At 40.8% G+C, this 26330-nt stretch overlaps 1 protein-coding gene and 1 long non-coding RNA gene across 2 annotated transcripts in view; one reads left to right on the top strand and one right to left on the bottom strand.

Moving 5' to 3' along the window:
* On the bottom strand, positions 1 to 25452 carry NUDT3 (nudix hydrolase 3). Its single transcript, XM_083445957.1, has 5 exons — positions 25320 to 25452; positions 11679 to 11789; positions 10828 to 10872; positions 9917 to 10001; positions 1 to 7905 (listed from the first exon to the last, which is right to left on the bottom strand). The coding sequence occupies exons 1-5, from the start codon at positions 25416 to 25418 to the stop codon at positions 7733 to 7735; spliced, it is 513 nt and encodes a 170-aa protein (XP_083302083.1). The 5' UTR covers positions 25419 to 25452; the 3' UTR covers positions 1 to 7732.
* The window catches only part of LOC310679981, a 169504-nt gene continuing 164299 nt past the window's right edge, over positions 21126 to 26330 (top strand). The window contains exons 1-3 of the long non-coding RNA XR_014512581.1: positions 21126 to 21312; positions 21397 to 22316; positions 22668 to 26330. This is a non-coding gene — a long non-coding RNA (uncharacterized lncRNA). The remainder of the gene's footprint in view (positions 21313 to 21396; positions 22317 to 22667) is intronic.

The following is a 26330-nucleotide window of genomic DNA, read 5'->3' as shown; positions in this document are numbered from 1 at the left end:
GAAAGGGATGGGGAAGATTTTATTAAATATTCCAGATGCCATTTCCCATTCTGTGCTGGGCACTTAAGAGAAGTGCATGGTCTTTTAGAGGTTATGTGGTAAATAAAAACAAAACAGGTTACAGATCCTAGGCATTTAGGCAATGCTTATGACAGTAGGATTCATTATGCATTTTCATTAATATCTTCATTTTTAATTTTAAAATCTTAAAAATTCTCCATCTTTAAAGATTCCGAGTTAACTCTGATACTGTGTTCGTTGTGCACTGTTTGTGACATTAAATACACGACACTGTGTAATATACATTAGCATGTAATAGAGGAAATCCCTCTACAAAACTTAACTACATACCAATTTCAGCCCACATTTTAGTATTTTTTTCACCACTGATAGTAGCAATGAAATCCATGGTCCCACAGTCTCCAGGCTAGGAACCTGAAATATTTTTGACAAACAATAATTGCATTGCTTGAAGCAGCAGCAGTCAGAGCCTTTATTCAACCTCAACGATGGTCATTAAAATGGGCCATGGTCTCAAGGGATCAATTAAGATTACCTTAGCACCCAGTAAATAGTACACTAGTTGTTTTAATGAATTATTTGCTATAATTTCCAATAAATGCATTGTATACGCATTGCCCTTTACACTGAATTGGGGAAGGAGGTTAGAGAGGCTGAGCATATAAAAGGAATTGTAATTTAAGAGGAAACAAGTGCATTTATGTGTTCACAAGTTATTACAAAAGATGGTATTAAGCCATATTCCTTCCAGTGTTAAACTAGAAAGTGCTCTTGTTTTTGTAATATAATACTTGTACTTACAAACATATGTGCTAAAAAAACCCACTTAGCAACTTTTTATCAACTGAACAAACTTCATAGATAGCTAAGTATACATATGAAATTTTGAGTTAGAGCAAATACGAAGATACATTATACAGAGTCAGACCACTGGTTCATCTAGCCCAGTATTTTCTATTCTGGCAACAGATCTCAAGTAGAGGTCTCAAGGCTTGAGTTCCTTTAACTAGATGTCTCTATTATATCTGGGACTTTCTGCATACAATGTATATCCTTGGTAATGTAACCATGGATCCTGCCCATAGTTGTGAACTACCCAGTATCACAATTAATGTAAATCTGGGACTAGGAGTAGAATCCTAGCCTCCTGAAATCTATGCTGAAAACACAAGCTATTCCTATCTCACACTTGAGCAGTTGGGCAGCCATGCACATTTGCAGGCACAAAAACAGAGCAGATAAGTTGTTTACTTTCCTCACCTCCAGCAAAGGAGTTATTCATTCCTTTCTTTTAATTTAATGATAGGAAAATTCCAATTATTAACAATGATTTTAAAAAGCTTCCGTTAAAGGTTCAATTTCATTTCTTTCTGTTCACACATCACATGGTCCATAGAGCTCAATGGCCTCATAGCCGATGTGCCTCACTGAGGACAGTAACATTAAGGATGGGGCAAGAGTTCATCTTGGGGCCATTTGACATATATGTTATTGAACTTCATGTCCCAAAATAGCAGCACCCTGCTATACTCAAATTAGCTGCCCATTTTGACAGTTTCATTTCTCAGAGGGCACACTAAAATATAATATCCAAACATGAGACAAGTGCTTGGCAGAATTCAGCTGCAAGTTCAGCTGCAGTCTGTCACTATTCAAGAAGCCATCTCTCATACTATGCATTTAACAAAAATAAAGGGGAACCAGCAAGTACAAATTAAAACATGAAAAACATTGTCAGACTGTACAAACCCTCTTTTTATACTGCTCAGTAAAGTTGACAGTTTTGTGGAGCACTGAAAATATTAAAAAGCTACCTCTTGCCATGTCAAGGGGGACATGGGTGACATATGGCAGAATGGTCCTCAGGTATTTTATCACATCCTGCATCACAGACAGGAAGCAATTAAAGACAATAGATAAAACATGGGGTATAAGGGTTTGGATATAACCTTTTCTTCAACAGATCCACAAACATTCAGAAATTTGAGACAATGGCCCAATTTGCCTATGGTTTAATGTGAATGAGCTCCTCCCCCACTTGACAAAACGAGCCAGTCTGGCTTGCCATTCTCATCCAAGCCTGTGCCTGCAGATTGATTCCCCCAAACACACAAGTGGAACCAAGGTTTGTTCCTGACTTACTGCTCATGGTATATTTGAGGAGAAACAAACTACAAGCCCAGCTTTTGACAACACAACAAGCCGGGCTCAGGCTTGTTTTTCAAAGCAGGGGAACTGGCATCACTGTAACTTTTGAACAACGTGCACCAGCATGCTGCTCTTCCTATTTAACGATAGCAATCAAGGGCAAAATAAATGATCCTACCCTCCCTCTTAAAGAGTGCCAAACAAAAGTAAGTATCCCCCACTGTTGATGGTCATGTGAGACATTAAGTTAACAAGCTTTAAGCAGCATTGGTATCTTCTAAATCAGGGTTTCTCATATTTAGGTCTCCAGCTGTTTTTCAGACTACAATTCCCATCATTCCTGAGCACTGGTCCTGCTAGCTAAGGATGATGGGAGTTGTAGTTCAAAAACAGTAGAAGACCCAAGTTTGGGAGACCCTGCCTAAATTTACAAGTAGAGAACTATGCTTGAACTGTACGGAAATTTCTCAATTCTACCATGGAGAAACTGTTTTGATGGTAGGAGTTGTGTCTGGGTTTTGTTTTGTTTTTTAAAGGTATATCCCTTCAAGGAGGTTATTTGCTTTTGCAAGTAGCTGTGATATTACACCAAGATTCATTGAATGCTCACTTGCATTATTTACCCAACATACATGTGAAAGACTAAAATGCTGATCAAACTACATGGACAGTTCAACATTCATTCTTAGCAAACGATCATACTGAAAAAATGTATTAATGGTTCTAATAAAATCTGTTGTCATGAGAAGTGGCAAATAGTACTCAAAAGCAGCTTCTTTATTACAGAGATTAAAGCATACATACCTACATACCACTCCAGTGTAAAACAGGCCCACAACACTGCCATCTCTCTCTCACGCACACACGCTACCCCCACCCCACCACCAAAAGAGTACAACGCCCGGTGTCTGGATACAACCATATTGACAGATGAATAAAACCAGACAAAGCATTATGAAATATGCACAATATTGATTTAAATGGTTATTTTCCCGTTTCAGGCAAGTTGCACTTTTAATGTTAGAAAACAGGTGAATTCAGTCACCACCACACAAGATTCCTGGAATTTTTCACTAATACATACTCCAATTATAATTCTTAAAGAGTAACTCATTTTAAGGAATCAGATTTCAGAATCAGCAGGAATTTGAATCAAATTTCATCAATTATCTCACTTTCATGAAAAACGACACCCAAGTTGGAAGAAGTTATGTTGCTGACCTTGTACTTCTTCGCTGGGAAGAACAAGGTTTAGGAGGCTCATCCTCCAAATTGTGTAATGCTCATTTACAAAAAGGATTGCAACCCCCAACTTCTTCTCTGGATCAAATTTTAATTCAAATTTCTCTCAACTCCTGTCTTTTGAACCTGCCCACAGACATGCACACCCCAACATCCCTCTTCCCTTCAGCCCTTTTTATGGTGTTGATATAGGTGGCAGCAGCTAGCTACAGCTTTAAGGAAAGAAAGGGACGTAAGCATTCCACCCTTCCAGCAGCCCTTGGGAAAACTCTGTACCCCAGAGCTATTTGTGGCTGTGCAGTGCACCATAGGCCAGAAAGGGGACATGACGAAATCTCTTCCCTGCCTAACTCCACAGCCCACTGCTGCTACCTGCCATACTTGCAAAGCAAGTCAGGCTGAGCGACTGATGGTTAAGGGAAGGGGCTGGGTAGGTGGTAGCTGAGAAGTAAGTCTGGGTATTCAGAGTGCTGGGTAAGCCAAATTTTAATTGCCTCAGAATTAACTAAGCTTTTTTTTTCCAGAACACAAGCAGCTCAACAATCTCTTATTTTGTAAGTTCTAGTATAACCACTAACTAGGATAGAATGGCACTCCATTTCTTTATTGGCAAAATTTTAAACTAGTTAACAAAATGAGGGCTTCTTAGAAAAAAGGAGAGTTGGCGACAGAGGGGTGTGATTACAAGAATATGGCTAACAACAAGTATAAAGTTTTTCGGGAAATAAGAGCTATGCTGCATCTAAAATAATGACGGTAATTTCAGGTCAAACTTTCATACAAATATTTTTTTCTTCCTATTTTCAAGAGGATCTAATGGGAGCTAATTCAAGGTTAAACCCAAAAATATTAATTAGATACATCAAAACACTCCAGCATATTCTATTTACTCTACATCACACACTTTCTAATCTATGACACTGAAACACAGAAGGGATGTCATTATAAAATCACTATTGCGTTTTTCGCAACAGGATGACAGATAAAACTGCAGAGAGCCTGAAGCTGGTTTTGCCCTCCCAGCAAAGAAAATCCATCTCTCTCCATACTGGAAAAACAGCAGAGGTTGTACATTCACTCACAATGCTACCGTGCTTCAGCTTCATGAAGATTACCCAGCAGTTACTTGCAAACCTGCTGCCAAAACTAGTTTTAAGCAGCAAGACAACCCTGATTTAAGTAGGGCTGCTTCAATGCAAAAACCAACATAGACCTCACCTAAATGAGGAACAATACACTTAAGCACTGGCATTAAATCTGGACTTAGAACGAATTATTTGTAAATATGTATCAACAGATCTATCACACTGCTCATGATGTACCAGCATTTGTCTGACTCAAGTGCACAAGTTCAGCAATTATTTTTGCAACCAAAGATTTAACCTCCTCTCTGCAACTGTTAAAGACTAGAAATTTACATATAAAATAAAAGCTGGGGTTCCCAAGGTCTATGGGATGCACAGGTGATTAGGTGGAGGGGCAGATGCAGTCTTTAGGATGTTGGATGCTCAGCCTCAATTTAAATCTAAAGCTTATTGGAAGGAAATAATTCTTAAGTATTTTCACCTCCCTTTTCAGCAGTACCTGAATACAGTATATAGATCTAAAAGCTTTTTGGATTTAGAGACCAAAGAAAGCTGCATTTTTATGGTAAAGCACAGCAGGAAGTCTTAATTAAGACTTCTTAACTCTTAACAGAGGATCAGTCTACCTTCTTAGTACTGTTGTGCTTGAATCTAAACACCCCATAACTTACCCTATGTTAGATGCATTGTTTGCCAATGCAGAATGTTCCAGTGTAATTAGAAATGCTCTGAAAAGGTGAGTTGATGTGGTGACATTTTCATTTATCTTGCTAAGGAAGTTTCATGAATTGTTAATTACAGAATACCCTGAGATACTGGGAAAGCTGTAGACTTATCTCTTTAGTGCATTAATAGAAGGTGAAAAGGTGAGGCTTAATAAGCTGGAGCAAGGACTGGGTTAAAATACACAACTGGTGAAGAATTCCAGACTATTTGAACCTCAGGAGCTGCATCTTCCATTTCCAGTTAAGAAGGCAAACATCAGCCACTCAATGCAGTTGAATTAACAGCATAAATCCATCCCACATTAAACTACTTTCTTGGCACAATTTATTTTTCCTGGACACCCCCCCCCCCAAAAAAATGCTGTTAGCAAATCATTAACGATATTCTATTCTAAACTGTCAGTTTAACAGCCCTATAAAAACATTTTAGAGTGTTTTTTTATTATTTTATAAAAGTGTGCATGCTGTAGATATTAAAACTGCAGTCACCCTTACAGGCATCTCAGTTCTCTTTCAATCTTTCATGCCTAATCTATTCAATGAGACACAAAACGCCTTAGCTGAAGGCAACAGTTTGCTATATTGGAAAGTGCCACATATAGCGTAGTACGAGAAATTATATTGTACACTTCAAGACACTAGTCAAGCCCTTTGAATTAAATTTTTATTGTTTTGTTTTTTAAGATGAAGGGCAGCGAAGTGGCGCAGCATAATTTCAGATTTTTTCTAGACATTCACGTTTAAGCCACTCATTGAATAATGCCTCTCAGCCTTCTCCTGTGTAAAAACTTTTGGCATTAGTGATCACTGGCTTCACTTTTGCCATTGTGATCCCACACTATGGAATGCTATCCCATTCACTAAAAATAGGGAACTCAAGCAAATAAACAGAATTGTATCTCAAATCTGACAGCAACTTTCCAAAGTAGAAAATATACTTTTACTTCATGCTGCATGACTATTTCATATATTTTTTTATGTTGTTAAGTATATAATGGGAAGAGATAATGATAAATTAAATAAGAGTACTGCAGGTTTAATTTCACATCTTGGCTATAATCTGACAAAGAAGAAGTCACCAAATACAGCAACTAGGTCCTGTCCCAAGCCAGGGATTAACTAATGCCCCTCCCCAAACCTTCCCCAGGCCCACCCCCTCCCACAACCCTTTCCAAAATCTCCCAACTAGACAACACTGTTGGCAAATCAAGACAGCATGAAACATACATCAATAGAAACAAACATGTGACATGTGCCAATGCATCAGGTTAGGTATCCTATTAAATGACACAGTTCTCCACATCAGCATTTCTGCTTGGGAGCCAGTTGTACCTTTGCCACTGAGGGATAAAGTTTACATTTGAGCATGCTCCGTGGTGCATTTACAAGTGCTGCAATGCTACAAAGGAGATTGAACACCTGAAGCTTTTCCCTGTGACTTCTTTTCAGGGACATAATGCAACTGTCCCACCATGCAGTGACACTCAAAAGTACAATCCAATGTTGTAGCACAAATTACAACATCCAGTTTAGTAGGGTGTAAGGCATGTGGACAAGAAGAGATATCAGCAGTATGCAGCAGGAAGAGAAAGAATTCCACACCAGCAGAAAGCATCGGTGGCTCGATGCTTCAGTTCACTAGTTTTTAAACTCATTTTGAATCCCTGATTCCTATTTATTGAGGCTGGAATTCATTTAGTTTCTGAGGCCGTATGCTGTTGAGTGAGTGGTGACCAATTCCTTGTGTTTCTGTTCATTGTTAAGATGATCAACATATTGACTGAACCTGTAGAAAGAACGGAGCACCAAGAATGCCTCGCAGGGTATTGTAACTTGGCCGCCTCCTCTAAGTGTCACTGTTCTAAATTTGGGTAAGGGAGTGGGGTTCAGGGAGTCAAACCGGCCCAGCCACTAGCACTGTCACAAAATAAGTTTCTTTTAAAAAACAAAAGGCAAACAAGATTATGAAGCCCTCCTTTACAGAAGCAGCTCATTTAAAAAAAAAAATCCCGCAAAATCAAAGTGTTAGGCTTCTCCATCTAAAAAAAGGTTACACGCATGCGCTGAGAAAGTGACCACCACACAGATCTCAACAGCACCTTACTGTACAAAATCTAAGACTTAAAAGAACTGAGCTCACATTTCAGCCTTCTTTAACTGAAAGGATAAAGAGGCCTAGCTATGGCTGGGACAACATACATAGGGGCATTTCAGAAGACAAGGCAGAGGTGAAGCTAGTAGCCTTGACTTTCAGGTTGTCAAAACTGTGTTAATAGGGAAGGGGCACTTCATGCACAATATGTGTTTTACAAAATACATATCCAAGAAAAAGCAAGAAAACCCCACTTTGCACTAGAATGCAACACTCAAATATTTGCTCTGCCAAAGGCTGCCGCTGATGTCGTGTCTGACAAGAGGAAGCATGTGAAAGAGGCAAGAAGAGGGGAGAAAAGGAAATCCAAGTTTCAGTCTACTTTTCAAAATCTGTTTCTCTCAAAGGGTCATCTTCAGTCATCTGATGTCGGACAGTGCACTCTCCTTTGAGAATGATGTGGTCACAACAGGAGTGCCATTGTTAGCCAAATAGCCTTGCCTCAAGGTTTCAAAATATGAAGCCTGCACAGGTTTGTGATACTGCAGCACTTTTATGGCGTCATCTATCTGAAACCATTTCCGTTTCCTTCCTGTAGAAATAGAGGGAGGGGGAAATTAGTAACACAGCAAAGCAATTGATGATTTTATAGTTCCTTCTATAGATAATTTCCACAGACATATAGTATGCCTATTCCTACTGCAAATGCACTGCAACAGCACACAGTAATTCAATGGCACCTGTGATACGATGACTCACTGAATGTTCACTTCTTCAATATACAATTGTAACAATTAACTTCACACAATACAACACGGGGACGGGGGGACGGGGGACACACACGGACCAACCTCTAGCCTGTGGGCTCAATTTTGCATGCTAGGCCTTCCCAACCATCCCACCAGCCTCTCCCTAGAACCTCATACCCTCTTCAGGTTCTCCTTTCCCCACCTTTGAGCAGTTTCCCTCCTACCAGCAGATCAGCACATGTATGGGAGGAACACGAGAAGAGTCTGCTAGTTCAGGCCAATGGCCCATCTACTCCAGCATTGTGTTTTCACAGTGGCAACCAGATGCTTATGGGAAGCCCAAAAGCAAGGTAAGAGAATGGGATGTATATCCTTTGGCAGTGTACTTTGGGCTTTAGCCCCAGTCATGCCAATATGCTGTCCCCAATAACCAGCTCTCCAAAGGAATGTGGCGCTTGGAGGAGGAAGGTTCTTCAGCCCTACAGTACATTACAACAGCAAATCTTTAGGTTAACAAATATTTCCCAAAATTTTTAAAAAACCAAGATCTCACTTGTTTCTTCTAAAAGAGAATGAGCTGGAAAATAGCGCATTTAGTAAGGAAGCTCCTGAGACTAAAATAATGCAGCTGCTCACTTTTCTTAGAGAAAACCAATGGGAGAAGGAAAGTTATAGGGAAAACTGCATATCACTGTGTTGCCTGTGAAGTTCATTGAGAGATATATGCATCTCTTTCCATTCTGTAAATAATTTAGGCAGCAATCCTAATCCCACTTATCTGAGAATAAGCCCCACTGATTTCAATAGGATTTACATCTAAGTAAACAAGGTTAGGACTGTGGTTAGTTTGAAGCTGGGAAATAAATTTGGTAAGAAGCAATTTTCTAAGTAATATGCTATTCTACAGGATGTATAACCTCATACAGAAAAGTGAATCAAAACATGGGCATGAAGAAGCCCTGAAAAGAATAACACATTAATATGAATTTTGCAATGATTTGAGACTGCTATAGGAGGTGCAATTAGTAAATTTCCTTTCCCCCCTTTTTAAAAAAATAAATTTCCTTTTCACACGCTAATCATGGGAAAACTAAAATTAAAAAATCAGTGATGCTGCAAAAAATAATAATAATCATGGAAACAATAGTTAAGACTCTTCCACTTCCAAAATCTGGTTTTTAGCCCTCTTTGTGACTGTTTAGTTCTTTAAATCAAATTCTCTTTGAAATCAACAGTACTAGAATTCTTTATCTGTCTTTTTTTTACAGGAAGCTGGAATTAAAGGAGTCTGACAAGAGCTGCCAAGTCACAAGTATTTTGGCAGCTGGATGCTGATGGTTGTCCTTTTCTACTTTAAACAAAACAGTACAATTCTAATTCTTACACTTTCTCTCCCCCACACCCCGGCCACAATCACCTACATATATAAAACAGGACTGGGAAAAATATTTTCAGCCTGAGAGCTGCATTCCCTCATGGGCAACCATCCAGGGGCCACATGCCAGCGGTGGGTGGAACCAGAGACAAAGGTGGACAGAGAGTCAAATGTGATTCTTTGGCTGCATTCCAGGCACATAAAAACCAGAGGTTTCTACACCCACCCACACCCCTACATTCATCCGGTTAAGCAGCATCTACCAGAGTTCAAGATGCCAGGCAAAAGCAGTAAAGGAGGGCGTGAAGCAGGGCTAGTGAAAAGTGTGGCCTGGGGGTGAATCCCAAGAGCCAAAAAGAAAGAGTGAGAGGATTGCAGTCTGTACACCTGATATAAAGCTGAATCTAATACAGAGAAGAGGATTCTGCTATTACAATCCTACAGAGAATCAGGAATACAGATGAAAGTAAGTGTCTCACCAATATTCACAGAGTCCTCCCAGTCTTCCAATACTTCTGTGACAATAAGTACGTAAACATATGTTCTGTGTTTTCTGTCCTGGTTCTAAAAAGGAGGAGCAGCATTAAAGTTAGGTTCCAAGGTTCATAACACCTGCAAAAGTTTATTCTTAAGGAAAGTGGGGATAGGTATATTGTTAAAACATTTCTACCAACAGCAAAGCCCTACCAAGATAAATGATGAAGATTCAAAAGTAGTTACAACACAAAACAATTCAAAACATTTCCAACATATTTTTTTACTAGTTTTGCCCTGACATCTTGCCAAATGTTACTGTTTTCTAGCTCCTCAGTCTTGAGAAACCTACAAAACATAGGGAAATTGAACAATCTGTCTCAGTGGATCCTCTATGTTTTCAAAATTCAATCATGTAACATGCATGATACCACAATGGCTGCATCTGCAAGTGAAAGTAAGGCATAAGTGATGATGCAGGGGAACCTCCAGCCCACTAGGGCTTCAAATCACACCCACCTGTCCCACACCTGACATCAAACATCATATATGACACTGGGTTATGGGGCAGGTAAAGACATAGCCAGCTTCTGATTGTCCCTTGGTAAGTGGGACTCACTGACAGCAGTCATCAGCTGACTGGCATTGGTAGGAACCCTGTTATAATTTATCCTTCTGTAGGTAGTTTTGCATCCCTGGTCAAAAACACACATAAGAGAACAAACTTCAACTAGAGTTTCTTTGCAAAACAACTTTTAATTCATGTTCACTTCACCTAGCAATTATAGGAACTACTTTCAGTGAACTTTGCCAAACCAAAGTAGTTCATTCCAAGCACCGTTTGTAGCTTACAGGGATGTGTGAACAGGGCCATTGAGAAAAGTGTTAATCAACTCTTCAAAATGCTTATACTTACCTCAAAAATTCCTACTAATCTTCCTAATGTCCCTTTCACTCCAGCCTGTGAGAAATTCAAAGACAAGAAAGAAAGATTTAATGTTCTAAGTTACAGCTCAATATTTCAGTCTGGGCCAAATTACACATGGTGCAGAAGGTCTATGATGGAAAAAGCTTATGGAAGATCCCAAAGCTTAAAAACAGCTGGGAGGGTTGGGGGAGAGGATTGGCTTCTGATAGCAGCTCTAGGGTAGAGGATGTTTAATCCTTTCCTCATGTAATTTTCATGATTACAATTGCCCCCAAAGCTGCTATCCGTCCCCCAGTGTTTGTGAGTTAAGCGGCTTTGAGAAGGGACATCACAAAGTGTTTAAAACCAGCAGGGGAGGGGAGGGGTGAGAGAAAATTTGGGCCAAGAAAAGGAGGGGTTAAATGCACATATGTATGCATGTAATCTGGTGTTTCACACCACACCCTCTCAAAGCTACATTTGAGGGAAGCACATCACCAAGAGGAAGTACATTTCTACATATACGAACTCTAGACCCAGTGCCTGAAGTCAACTGGCAATACTATTAACAATCTGTTGAAAGAGGTACTCAGTGAAGTATTCGAAAATCCCTGCCCTGCATCATAATAACTATTATAGTTATGAGTACTGGGGCAAATTCTGCAGCAGTATCCATCTCAACTCACAGATGGAACTAACAATGAGTTTTGTTCATAAAGAGTTAACAAAACCATAACACTATTAATTGGTTAGAGATTTGTTTCAATAGAGGGACTGTTTTGAGAAGACCAAGGAAAAATAGTAAGAAATTCATAAGCAGCACAAACAGCTTAGGTCCGAAGCAAGTTTTGAAGATTTACCTCTTCACAAACTTCCCGCACTGCAGCCACACTAGGCTCCTCTTCAGGCTCCATACCACCACCTGGGACAATCCATCTATCGGGATGACGACTACTGCTCACTAACAGCACCTACATGGGGGGAAACAGAGTACTTGCATATATACATTATTTCACTATATGGTTGCCCAACTTCAGAATACAATCTTGCTACAAAATAATGCTGTTGATGGGGGGGTGGGGGTTAAGTTCCTATAAGAAATCTCTCACTTTCTTCTTTTGCTAATCTTCTCTCTATACTTATGGAGTCATCATGTCCTCTTGAGCTTCATTATACACAGGCAAAGGAAAAAGCTTAAGGAACTACTGGGTCAAGTCCCATGGTCAGAAATACTCAAAGAAAAGCAAGTCCAAGTGGGATGGGAGTTTCTTAAAGGCGACATACTGAAGGCACAAAGACAGACAATTCCAACAAGTAAGCACCTGAAGAAACTGTGTGGCTGCATATGAAGCTTACAGATGAGCTGAGATGTAAGAAGGGCATGTATAAGAAATTAGTCTTGTGGTCCCTTCCAACTCTACAATTCTATGGTTCTATGGAAGAAAGGAGAAATCATGAAAGAAGAGTATACATGAGTAGTCAACAGCTGCAGGGACCGGTGGTCAAGCAGGCCAAAGCTTAGAATGAACTCAGGCTTGCAAGAGAGGTTAAAAATAATTTTTAAAGTTTCTTCAGCTATGTTTGAAGTAAGTGGAAAAATAAGCAAGTAGTAGATCCCTTGCAGGGAGAAGGAGAAATGCTACTCAGTGACAGAGACATGGCGGAACTGCTCAACACCTTCTTTGCCTCTCCACCACCAACCGCCTCCTCCACCACTATGTTGGAAGTACAGCCTGACTCACCACTCCAGAGGGACAGGTTTGTATCAGACTTCCTCAAGTGGGAATGCACCTACTGATTACCAAGAGCAATGGGGAGAGTTTCTCATCAACAGTGCCTGGGCAGGCTACCTGGTTTCAACATCCACCTTTCCACTGGTGGTAGGCCCAAGTGTCCAACCATTTCCATCATGGCCCACTATGTGAGGACACCAGCTGGTTGAGCATCTGGCTGAGCTGTCTTAACAAAAGGCAAGACATTCTTCAAGGGGTGCATCAGGCTCTTCAGAAGAACTAATCTGAACAGGAAAAGCAAGTCTGTTTTGTTTTCACCTCCTGCATTCCATGTTATTAACAGACATACTATACCAAGGTACTTGAAGATACCTCCTTTTTCAAGAGGTGTTCTATGACAGTATTCTTTAAACATTAATACTCTTACTGTCACTTTTACCTCTACATTCTCCCAGTAAAGTATGGTGGTAAATCTAACCCCAACTAGAGACTCTAAAAGCATTGTTTGAATATCCTGCCATTCCCTGCAACTAGAAACTCCTGCTGGCGCTTGGTACTCTGAACTCCTGCCACGATTCTTATAATATGTTGAACTCCATCAGAACAATTATCAAAGGGATTGAAGATAGCTGCTCTGGGGATTTCAACATAAATTATTAAATTGACAATATGATTACAATAAATACAGACAACCACTTCAGAACAACCACTTCAGAAAAAGTAAATCCATGTTCCAGTTCCATAGCATTTATCCTGCATACATACATATATCTTTATCCATACTGAAGATCTGGAACAAACTTGCAAGAAGCCACATAATGTTGGAGGTTTCGTCCCCTTTCACATTTAATCAAAAGCAGAAGTGAAACCTTCCAAACTCATTCTTGCAGCCGTTGAAGAAGGGAGGGTGAGAATCTGATGCTTGCACAAGCACATTCTCATAACGCTAAACCATGCTTTAGCATTTTTTATGAATGAGGCCTTTATGTCACCTGAGCAAAAGACATGGTTGTATTTGGTTGTATTATCACTTTGACTCAAAATCCTTCAATGGAAGAATGCACCTTAATTTAGTAATTTATGATGCAGAACACGGGCTTGTTGCATTTTTGTTTTGCTACATAAAAGTTTGGTCTTACTGACAAGTTGTGTTTTGCCCTTTCTGTAGACTAATTGTCCTGCAGATGGACTGTGCCTTTACTTTGCCTCTCCACCAGCAGGCACTCTCTGACAGCAGGCACACTTTTTCTGGTCAACAGTTTTGTATCCCACACTCTCCAGGAAAGCTTCTAAAGGAAATAAGTATATGAAACTCTTTCAAGTTAAAACAGAAAACTTGAAGAGAAAAGAGACCTCATATAATTCAGAAATTCATCCGCAAATCAGAACTGCTGTTTGGAATCTGAAAAGTTCAAATTGAGCTGTGGGGTGCAAGGCATATGAGATAAATAGTGTGGTATTAAGTAACTGCTACTGCACCAGCCCCAGGAAAGGGTCCCAGCACTAGCTCTTGATCCAAGTGCCCTTGCACAGGCGTGTTTGAATCCTACCATTCACTTCCATAGGATGCTTTATTTGGCTAGTAACTCTTCTATAAGACAATTTTACCTATGAGATCTTGAACTATTTGATCACTGAATGTCCATTCCAAGTTGAATATTGCATTTTTATGAGTGGGAATCTTTGCCAGATGCAAGCATGGAAGACTAAGACAATGCCATCCATCCCCCCGACCAACCTTAAATGCCCCCCCCCACCTAGACCTCTGGTAGGGGCTGATGGGAGTTTAGTCCAACAATATGTGGAGGCTACCAAGTTGGTTATTCCTCTTCTAGGGTCTTGTAAATAGGTTTGTTTTCCTCTCGTACGGTAGAAGAGTTCCACTTTTCTAGTCCAGGAAAAAAAGCAACCCCAGGAAGGTAGCAAGTTACAATGAAAATCTCTTTGCAACCCTCCAGCCTATTCAAAAGAGGTACTATTTCTTAAAGAGGAAGCATGTTTTGAACAGAATGCTGTAAAAACAAGCTGTCACAACACAGACTACTACAAAAGTGAAAATGCAAAATGTAAAGCTTATAATGAGTTCAAACAGGGCTGGAAAGTTCTTAGAGTGAAGAAAATTCTTAAAAAGGGCAGGAAAGCCCTAACAACTTTATGCTGGCACCAATGAATTCACATTATTTTCAAGTCCTGAATTCAAGAACAACAAAAAGGGATAACCTTTAAATTTTGTTATTTTTCCACATTCTAGACCATAAATCAGGATCTGTAACAAAACCATCTGTATGCCACACAGCCTGGTTTAGAGTCTTTCTACTACTTTACCTAAGGCAGTATCTCAAACTAAGCACAGTGATGTAGCACTGCCCCACTTACTATCTAAACTGTTTACAAACCAACATCATACTTCAGGATGAAGGGTTATGCCAGTAGAGCACATACTTGAACTACCCCCTTGTAGCACCATTTCCCAGTTTCAGAAAGAGCTGCACAAGTCCCAAATGTAGCACAACAGGGTTCAGTTCCTACTACTGGAGCACTGTATTTCTACATATTGGCTCTCCCAACCAACAGATAAGAATGCCTTATGAATTCTTCAGGTACTCAAGTCTGATATGCTCAAGTCCATCAGACTTACATCATATATACTGACCATCTCATTTTTTATTTGTCACATGCTGGCCACATGACCTGGAAGCTGTCTGTGGACAAACGCCGGCTCCCTCGGCCAGTAAAGCGAGATGAGCGCTGCAACCCCAGAATCGTCTGCGACTGGACCTAATGGTCAGGGGTCCCTTTACCTTTTACCTCTCTTTCTTGAGTTATTTATCTTGCCCAGTTGTCAGCTCTTGCTTCATGATTTATGTTTTGGTTTTAGGTAAGCTTGATAACAATTTTCAGACTTATCATTCAACATGACCTCTTCAGAATGCGCACTAGCACAAAGTCAATAAATAATTGGATGATCACAGATAACTTTATGAAATGAGTATAAGCCTTACTAAGCCAAAGTGTTTCCAAGATTCCCAACCCTTAAAAAAATCACTTGTAAGACTATGTAACTGAATAACATTATCTAAGGCAAAATACAATTCTACACTGATTTATATGAAACAAATAGCGCACAGGATGTTCACCTATGTATAATTAATCACTTTGCTATGGGATCCCGCAGAGAAAAGGGTAGCATGAGAGAATAGCTAGTCTATATACAACTGTCTGGTACACGTTTTTGTGAGAACACAGTATAAGGAAAGCAGAAGCAGAAATCAGTCAGAAGCAGTTAAACAACTAAGTGGCCAAAAATTAGGAATGCTGAAGAATGCATAGAACAGAAGAGAAACTGAATGAATTCATTGCATCATTATCCTTGCAGAAATGGTCATATTATACATACAGCAAACTTCTTTTTCAATGTAGTGCACAGGATGTAGTTTTGGAACTAATGAAAAAGAATCAGAAGTAACAACTCACTAAGCCTCATGGTATTCACTTGGGAGTTGTTAAATATGAAAATGGTGTTATTTAAACAAAGACCACAAATTTATCAACCTAAATCTAGTTCTAAGTAAATTCATAGAAAGCATTCAGGCCTGTAAGGCCGTCAAATTCTCATATAAGACTTACTATGGAATGCTCAGAATGACTTCTAAAGCAAAATAAATTGCCTCATCAATCTTTGTGAGTATCAGTTTCTGGAGTATCAACGGGCATGCTGACACATATGATCCAGTTAAAACTATGGTCTGGTTCTCTGGTTGCAACTAGCCATTACTTGTTGTAAAGGAGGATCCCTAGTTGGTACACAACACTAAATCAAGATTCTATGAAAATGAAAATTAACTCAGCAAAAGTCTTCCTGCCCATGCAGGAAGAAGGAAGGGAACTTGAGCTCAAAGAGGCTCATGCACAAATTGCTTAATAATGGTTAAATGTTACATGGCCTACTCAGTTGATTTTCAGAATGCTGTCCACAACATTTTTCAATATTTTCCAACTAAACTTAAGATCCAAGTGGTAAAAGAAAAATTCTCTTTTGGACTATAACACTACACTACACTACACTACCACTACACTACCCTAAAATAAAACCAGAGTTTGTACAATAGATAATAGCATTCTCCCTTTAAAAAATGTTGACTAATGTGATGTCAGGGGTGCATGAGGAGGAAGCCAACCATGCAGGTATAAAGATTGCATTATATAAAGATCCCAAGTTGCGTAGCAGCTCATTTGTTTGAATGCTCTCCTATGCTAAAACTTGCTTCACATAAAAGGCTGTCATGGCGAGAAGGACTCCAGCCTAGCCTTCTGATTGACTTATTTGTTCTCTTTGCAGCAAGCATTTGTTTTACTTACAGAAGCATTCAAACATGTGACCACCTCCCTGCAATCTGAACTGACATAATCCAGGAAATGCTACCATGCAGTATTTCTAAACCAAAGCTTGAGCATTAGAGAATTTTTAAAAAGAATTAGATCCATTTACAGAAGATGGTGAATCAATAACTGTTAGGGGCCTGTCATCAATATTTTCACTAGTATATTCCTACTCACCCCCTAAAGAATATTTTAGCCCATAAGAAAACCTGCTGGAGTAAGAAGCCTTTCTCATTTTGTTGGCTACAGTAAAAGCTTGCTACAGAGGAACTCTTAACCAACATATCAAAGCTTAATGCTTTATGGCCAGGTGATTTGTCACAATCCTGTGTCCTAACCTACAGTGTGGTTATAAAAGGGGAACCCTCTGATGTCTCTTCATCTATAGGGTCATGCAACAGAGTTCTGAAATTGGTAAAATCAATGGGGTGAGAAAAGCTTTTTGCAAAACTGATTTTCAAATTTCCATACAAGTTTAAGCATATATGCTATTTCTCAGTGAAAACCACTCAGCAGTTAAATCCTGAAAGCAATGCTCTAATTAAGTAATTATTCAGAAAACAGCAAGGGCATGATCCAGTTAAGCATTAACTTCTCACTGATTTGAACTGCAGACAGTTAAGTATGTTATGTTGTTTGTTATATAGTCGGAAATCAATTTTAAGCTATTTTTGTAATTTATTTGGTTGTTAAGTTGCTTTGAGCCATCTTTCTGTATAAAGCAACAAATAAATGCAATACATATTAATAAGTATTTGCTCAGCATACTGTTAATGATGATATTTCACTGTGGTGCCCCACTGGTGCAACACACTTTCGCCTGCACAAACAGGGCTTCCCCTTCCTCCAGAGCAGATTATGGATGCAGAAGGTAGAAGAGGATGAGGAAGTCCCAGGTTGCTTCCACTGGCATGATGCTGGATCTCACCCAGAGTTATTTAAAAACTTTAATTTTGCATAGATCATTCCCTGGAGGAATCTGCTAAATTGAAACCCTCCACAGAACAAAAATTCAAATAGCACTTCTCTAAATCTTCAGGGGAAGTGTGAGAGGCATCCTACTGTGTATACAACCTATTAAGACTGCTCAACTGACTGTGTGAGAACACAAGCAGGAATTGGATCTTAATACTCACTTCACTCCCATGACCTGTCAGCAAAGTGATCAAATGGCAGAAAGAGTGAAGGAGGGGGAGGAGCTTCTGGCAAAGTTCAATAGCAAATGACATAGGTATAGCAGAAATAAGGCGGCTTGTTTCTTGCAGTTCGTACTACTACTTACTGAAATAGGAAAGAAAGAGAGCACATTTGAGAAAGTGGTAAAAGCAATCTGCCAAGTCCCTCCCAACAATTTTACTAAACTCTGAGAAAAAGGGTCAAGAAATCAATTTCTTTTGGGATCTCTCTTATAACACTGATTAACAATTCTACCACCACTCTTTTTGTTCCCTTTTCTTAAAACCGATTGTGAGTTCAGGTATCTGGTATTATGAAAAGCAACTGAAGAACTGTCAGGAACAAAGGAAGGGGAGAAAGTGAGGAAAATACAGTTTGATTCTCTCCCTTCAGCTTAACAAGCAGGTCTTTGTATGAACGATATACACAGAATGGAAAAGTGGGCAGGTAAAGGAGTTGATTTCCTCTTTTGTTTTTTTAAAAGAGCAATTGAGTTGTGTCATGTTTTTCATTCTGAGGTAATATTTAAAATGCAGAATATGCTAAAAAGCAAAAAAGCTCCAATTGTTCTTTGGTTCTCAAAAATCATATAATAATGGGAACATGTCACTTTCTGGAAAAGCCTCAAACCTTCAACTTTCAAGGGTCTCAAAATTGGCAATTCCCCCCCCCCCAACCTAGGGCCATCATCTATGCATTCTATGTTTGGGGCCACATGGAGAGAGAAGAGGGTGTCCATGTAGCACTGGATACAGCCCTAAGGCTTCAATCCTAATCCCACTTACCTAGGAATAAGCCCCAGTGAAGTTTCTGAGGAGATATGGTTCGGATTGCATACTAAGAATCTGAATAGTTTATCTAGCATGGAAAAGTCTTTTGCTTAATGCTTAAAAATAAGGTACCCATATCTGACGCATTTTTATTTCAAGAAAGAGAGAATTGCCAACTTCTCTGGAAGCCTGTCAAAATTAAGAACTGTTCCAGGTGAGCAAAAAATGAAGACCTCTAAATTGGAAAATGATAATATTTGGTCTCCTCCTTTTACATTGTGAATGTCTCAAACACATGTACTTATGAATAGGCAGAATAAACATAAAAATACTTGTGCAATTTTGCCCCCCCCCAAAAAAAAATAAAGTCGCATACAACATATATAAATAAAAACCACAAAAACTACCAGAATCACAGATCAGCAGCTGTTAAAAAAAAGATTCCCTTCCTCTAACTGTCTATGTATGCTTGGCAGCATAGAAAAGTTTTCAGCAAATGTCTAAAAGTTAATACTCAGGACACCTGCCAAATCTTTATTGGAAGAACATTTCATCCAACTGGGCCAACGATACTGAAGGCTCAAGTTTGTGTTATCAGATGAGCCTCACCAACTCAGGGGTAAGTAAACATTTTGTGAGATGCTAAAAATGCAGCCCCCACTTTCAGACTGTTCATGTTCCAAAAGTGACTTAATGCACACGCATGTGAGTGGTCAGAAGACACGTTATCGTAGTAAACTTTATGAACTTATTTGCAAGGACCAATTTGAAAAGACTGAAAGTGGACCATAGCTTATGTTTGCAACAATGTAAATTTGTGATATTTACATTTCACTAGAGATTTCCAAAGCTTTTTGTTTTCCAGTGTCTATATTAGGGAAGGATACTTTTTGACAAGAAAAGAATACTTACACCCCACTACCATGTGTGAGACTGAACTGAAACAACAAAGAACAAATTCCAATGAAGTTTCAGCTGACAAGTCCAGGATGTTTTACTTGAGAATCATTATGAATTAGACAATTTCCAATTGGATTTTGTACTCCAGTTCTACAGTAGATACTGCTGCTTTCTAGTATCTACTCAAGCTGATTGTAACATGTGTTTTAATTTGTTAATCTGGTTAGGATTGTTAAAATTGCTGTGTTAGTGTTAGCAACATCATGATGGTTAGTCATCAAAAATGTGCTATTGATAAACTATACTAAACTTATTTATGGAAAAATGCATATTTGGAAACAAAGTTATCTCAAGATCCCACACTTTAAAAACACATTTTAAATGAGTGCAGTTTGGTTAGGATTCTTCATCTCACCATATGATTAAGTGCTAAGAAGATTACTTCCTCTTCCCAACACTACAATGCTCAAAATAAGATTGCATTAGGGTGTATTAGAATTTATCACTTTTTTGTAATGTGCTGAGTTGTCTCAGGAACAATCCAATTTGAAAATATATAAGTATCAATGACACTTGATGGCAACATCCCCCCCACCCACAATGTGATAACAAAGACCTTGGACCCACTCCAAACACATTGCCAACCTCTCAGTTATGATATTAGTTACCTATTTCAGGCACAAATGCCTAAGAATTGTGCCTTCATTTAGCTAATTCAGGCATAACATTCCTGGCTTCATAAACTAGAAGTGGGGAACCTCTTCAAACCCACCCATTTATATCAAGAGGGGAGGGGAGGGAATATCATTTGACCTAGCTTGGACCAGTCCTAAAGCTGATCATGTGAAACTCAACCCTGTTGCTGTGGTGCATAGATGCAGTTTCTGCTAAGGTACATTTCCTCCTTTACCTCCTCTTTGTTTTCCTTTCATTATGTCAAACCCTTTCAAAGCTGCCCCTATTTTCAAGTTGAGGCATGAACCCAACAGACCCTTATCCAAAGCTGTTGATAGCTAACCATGGTAGTGTGTCCTTTTTTGAATCCCATAAATTGTTATACTTCATAACGTGGGCATAGCCAGGATTTTGTGAGGGTGGGCAGAACTTTGTTAGGGTGGCAGAACCAATGTGATTGGTCAGTTAGTTAAGCATTTCTATTTACTTGTTGGGGGGGGAACTGCCCTCCCCGGCTACACACATGCTTCATAATCTATTTAAACATGACCCAAGCCTCCTTCAATTGTTGCATTGGGCCATTCAATTTTCTTCTATTTCCCACTTCCACAGAGCAGTTTCTACTCCCACTGTTCATCCCTCATGATTTGTCTCATTCTCTGCAAAGCTCTTTGTACTGTGCCTAAGATTTCAGATTAAAACTGCAAAGTAGAAGGAAAGGAGGATGATCTTTTTCTACCTCCCCACTTCCAGGTACTCTCTGAAGACTGGAGAAGAGACCCTCTCAAGAATATTAGGGTGTGGGTAGGGGAAGGACTAGACCATGTGAAAAATGAACATACGGTAATATTTTAGCTGCAGTTCATTCCTTTTCAGCATTGTATTCTTATTATAAAAAAGTGTGCCTAGACATTTCATTGTTCTGCCCATAACCTAGGTTTAAGGAGCCATTTAGCTCCTAGTTTTCATATCTCAGTTTCCAGCACTGACTTCTGTATGTCTCTGCCAACTGAAGTGTAGGAGTGCCTTCTTGAAATGAAGTCAGCCTTATAGAATGACCACTCCAGGAAGGCACACCTTCTGGCCTCAAGCAAAAACCTTTCCAAAAAGGCTTTGAACAAACTGATTTTACATTTGCTGATTTTATGTTGCTACAATAAAGGCCATTCCACTTTTCTTTCTGCTGGGGTTATTTAGCCTTTGGGTAATTAAACTATCTATGACCTTTTAAACTGTGGGCAGGTATTACTATGGTATGCATTTTTGTGTTTTTATATTATAAACTACCCTGTGATCCTCAGATGAAGGGCGGTATAGAAAATTTAATAATAATTTAGCTAATGTAATATTCTGTTGGAAGCCACCCAGAGTGGCTGAGGAAACCCAGCCAGATGGGCAGGGTATAATTAATAAATTATTATTATTGCTTATCTTTCATTCTGTTGGTTTGTAATCTGAAGTTTAATTATTTTAATAATTTTCTGTAAGTCATGCTGAATTCATTAAAGATAAAGTAAGATAAGAAATACTGGTTTTTATTGATTCTGTGATTTGACTTGACTTTTATGCTAGATTTTGATATGTTAATTTTATTGTTATTTTGCTTTGTGATTTTAATGCAAATCACTTTGGAAGGTCTAAAGTAGAAAACAGCTAATAAGTGCAATAAATAATAGTACAGTACACGTTTTGTTTAAAAATACAAGCCATATACAGACAGACACTCTGGCAGTAGAACTATGGTAAGTGCTTCTACAAGCCTTAAAAAAGCTATACTCCAATTCATTTTCCTCCTGGTGGCAATTTTTTCTAGTTACAAATATAATGAGAATGACAATACATTGGATTCAAACTAACTTCTACCGTATTTTTTGCCCTATAGGACGCACCGTCCCATAAGGCGCACCTAGTTTTTTTTTGGGGGGGGGAATAAAGGGGGAGGAATTATTTCTCCCCCAGGCGCGGGGCTGGGGCGGAGGAAGCCCAAGCTTGCCCCGACCCCAGCCCCCAGAAGCCGTGGGAGCCCGGCGCTGGGCTCCCGCGCTTTGCGGAGATCTGCACGAAGCCTGGAGAGCGAGAGGGGTCGGTGCGCACCGACCCCTCTCGCTCTCCAGGCTTCAGCGAATGCCTACATTCGCCCTGTAGGACGCACACACATTTCCCCTTCATTTCTGGAGGGGAAATAGTGTGTCCTATGGGGCAAAAAATACGGTAGTTTAACGTAGATCCCAATAAAATCAAAGGGCCTGGTTAGTTATGACCAAAGGAAATCCTATTGATTTCAATGAAAATAAATTTCAGCAATCTGGTTCCAACACAATGAACTTAAGTAACAGAGAACTGAGTAAAACTAACTTGACAGAATATTGGTGCCTTGTTATCCACCAACAGCCTCCAGCAACTAGGCCAAGGCACCATATTCCCTGTGCAACCAAGTCAGCTTGCAGGCAGAGGGAATTACTGACCATGATCTGTTGCTCTACAGAGCCTTCCTGCAGATGGTCAGCAGAAATACTGCAAGCTTTAGTCCAGAAGATCAGGTGACTGGAGAGGCCAACAATGTCCCATAATTGCTGATTTCAACCCAATTCCTCAGTCCAAACTGCAAGAGACTACCTGGAAGTCTACTGGAGCCTACTGAAATACCTGCATTGACAACCCCAATCCAACAGAATTTACTTAGGGAGTTCTAAATGGTAGCTAAGAAAGCTGCTACACTGCACTATTTACTTAGGACTTCCATAAATCTTCAATTCTAATCTCACCTCAGTTATGAAGTTAGTATGTAGGCAAAGAGAAGCTGCTCTCTCGTTTAACCTCAGCTGCCTATCTGCAGTATGATGATAACCAAATTTAACCTGCTTTAGAAAATTATTGAAAGGATTAATGATATATTACTTGCATGTTAAGCACTTTGAACACTTCAACACTATATAAATTTTAGATTATTTAAATAAAATTTACATCTAAGATGCCATGTTGTTTAACAGGAATATCTTGATGTTTAACCTAAAATATGTGATAAATTTTATACTGAAACAAACTGTTTAAATGCAAGTTTACCCCCTTCAATATGTGGGGAAGGGGTGGGACTTGTCGGGATAACCAGTCTCTCAATCCCGTTTTTTCTCTCACAAGCCCCTCTAATGGCAATTTCTGGCAAGTAACCAGTTCCTTTTATCCCAGTTTCTTTTTATAAATCCAGAATCAAATTTCTTTCTGCCATGTCATATGATGTGCTTAGCTGAGCATGGTGGTAGCAGATCACTGCCAAATCCCATGCCATGCCACGCCACACCAGTTCATGTCACCGTTCATTGTTTTAAATCTTTCATTCTGCATGCTTTCCTCATTTCTATCCCATCACAATACTGAGCTCTCTTGTCCTCTTAATTGTGCCTTGAGAAAACTATTCCTTCATTCATCCACATCATTTAAGCGACTCTAGAAATCAGGAGGTGTTCTTGATAATTTGATTTTGCCTGTTACTTTCCTATAAAAATCATATACTTACCCTGTACCATAGTATGTTTTGCTTACTCATGCTTCTGGTTTTTAAAGACCAAGAAGATTAGTAACCATTCTTTTTAACAGTTCAGATTAGATATACAGCCCAATCAATTCACATGGAACTTTATCAGCAGAAAAAGTGGGTCAATATTCTCAAAAACTTGCAATCTAAATCATTTACTTGTTGCATAGCATTCTTTACATGAAAAGAGCCACAACAGTTTTTGTTTCGACAATTGCACACACACACAACCTTTGATCTTTTAACCATAATTTCTAGAGGCTAGCACTTCAGATTCTTTGCACCACTCCCATTCAAGCTGCAATCCTATGTGCATGCACACTTACTTGGAAGTTAGCCCAAACTGAACACTGTGGAAGTTACCAAAACATACATGGGATTGCACATTTCCCACGTAAAAGATGTAGAGGTAAGAGTATGAACCCCTGGTCAACTGTCCTCGCTTTGGCCCCTAGAAATAAATTATTGCACCTGCCTGTCTATGTCTTGGGAGTTTAATTCTGATGCCTCTGGAGACTTAAGGTCAGACATGTAACAATTCAGCGCTTCCTATGAGGACCCCCTTCGTTTACACAGGAACTTACTCTAGGAGATTAAGGTTGTCTACATTGCACACATTCCTGAGCTCTGGGAAAGATGGCCAGATACAAAAGAGAACAGCCCTCTTTCACCTTTTATGAAGGAGAATTTCATCAAGTGTAGCTTGTATAACTATTTAAAGGTGCAGATACCGAACGTGCAACTGGACATCTGGCCACTCTGGGCCCGAGGCGCAAAGTGTGCAGCCAGACCTTTTAAACAACGGAAAGCTTTGCTTCTCGGAAGTGTCTTGCCACCTCCCAGCACCAAACGATTCACAGACAGGAGACAGGCGCTAATGAGAGGCGTCATGTCACTTCTTGCCTAGTAACAACCGCATGTTACTCTCGCTACTAGCCACCAAGGAGGAAGCCCCTCCGTCCTCCTTCAAACTGCGGCACGCCGTCTGGGGAAAGGGAGTTGTTCGCACCCTACGAATCCTTTAAGAATAGACACCCCACACAAGCTCCACCCATCTCCTCATCCTCTGCCCCTCTTTCAGCAGCCCCATCTAGCCTCCTCCCCCACCTCCCCCCCCCGGCTTCTTCGGAGCTTCCCGTTTGATACCCCGCCTCCCTTACATGTCGGGTGTGCCATTGCTAACCGGCCCCCCCCCCACTTGCAACACTTAGAGAGCCTCTATCTTCTCGCGCCCCTCCCCCTGAATAGCCACCCAGTCCCCCCCCCCACTACCACCCCCATCCCGGCTCGTGCTCCCCCACCTTCAGCCGCAGCCCGCCCGCTTCCCTCACTCACCTCTTCCTCGCTCTCGTTGCGGAAGCAGAGGCAAGCCGCCCGTTTCTTGTATCCGTCCCCGTCGTAGGTGCGAGTCTGGTTGGACTTGAGCTTCATCATCCTCCGCTCGGGAGAAGGGGTGGGGGCACCCACTAGGGAGGCAGGCGAGGGACGGGTGTCGGCTCCGCGCGGGAGAAGGTCGGGATCTCCCAACCGAGGGGTGGGGGAAGGAGGCGCGGGGACCCGCTATCCCGGAGAGTCTCTGCCTCACACACCAGCCGAGAGGGAGGGGGAAACCCTCTCCGCAGCCGCTACTCGCTCCTAATGCTACCACCCGCCGTCCGCCGCCTCGCTCCCCCTCTCAGCTCTTCCCACGTCGGCACCCCAGCTGCCGCCAGCGCTCCGGCCACCGCCGCCAACGACGACGACCGCGACGCCATCTTGGGACATGCTACGCCAACGGCGCAGAGGCAGCAGGAGGAGAAAGGCGCTGGCTGAAGCTTCTCGCCTCCGACGAGCCGCTGCGCAAGCGGCGTAGCCGAGGGTTGGGAATCGCTCTCTCTCTCGCGCGCGCGCGCACCCCCCGCCCTTCGGTTCCGGACACCCGTTACAGAGCGTCGCCTCCCAGCGCAAGGGTTGCGCCGCCACACTAAGCGGAACGGTGTCGAGAGCAAGGGGGGAGGGGCGCCTTTCTCCCTCCGCCGCCATCGCAGCCTTACGCAGCCTCCGCGCGCCGAAACTACAGTGAGCCAGATGTCTGGCGCAACGTTTTTGCACAAGGGCTGACAGCGGCCATGCGTAAAACGCGTAGCCCGACTGAAACAATGCCCATCTTGTGTGAGGAGGAGCAGCACGCCAAAAACGTAACGGCGAAGTCTTGAAGCCAGGCTTGGGAGCGTGAAATGAAAGGGGGAGAGGCTGAAGAAAGAGGTGTCTCCTCTTTATGTGGTGGTGGAGAAAATATATATATATATAAGTCTCCTCTTAGTTAAGCCAAAGGTGCACCTACTTGGAAGTCAGGGCGCATAGTAG

This window comes from Podarcis tiliguerta (genome assembly GCF_965153285.1).
Source record: "Podarcis tiliguerta genome assembly, chromosome: 6".
NCBI classification, from domain to species: domain Eukaryota; kingdom Metazoa; phylum Chordata; class Lepidosauria; order Squamata; family Lacertidae; genus Podarcis; species Podarcis tiliguerta.
Note: the sequence above shows the minus strand (reverse complement) of the source record. Positions and strands in the feature narration are given on the sequence as shown.

Bases quoted from the DNA above. Each gene is read 5' to 3' on its own strand.
- NUDT3 (XM_083445957.1), bottom strand. From the start codon at position 25,418: ATGATGAAGCTCAAGTCCAACCAGACTCGCACCTACGACGGGGACGGA. The intron at 11,790-25,319 runs GTGAGTGAGGGA...CCCCCCATGTAG, and splicing joins GCAACGAGAGCGAGGAAGAG to GTGCTGTTAGTGAGCAGTAG. The intron at 7,906-9,916 runs GTGAGACACTTA...CTATTTCTACAG, and splicing joins GGAGGACTCTGTGAATATTG to GAAGGAAACGGAAATGGTTT.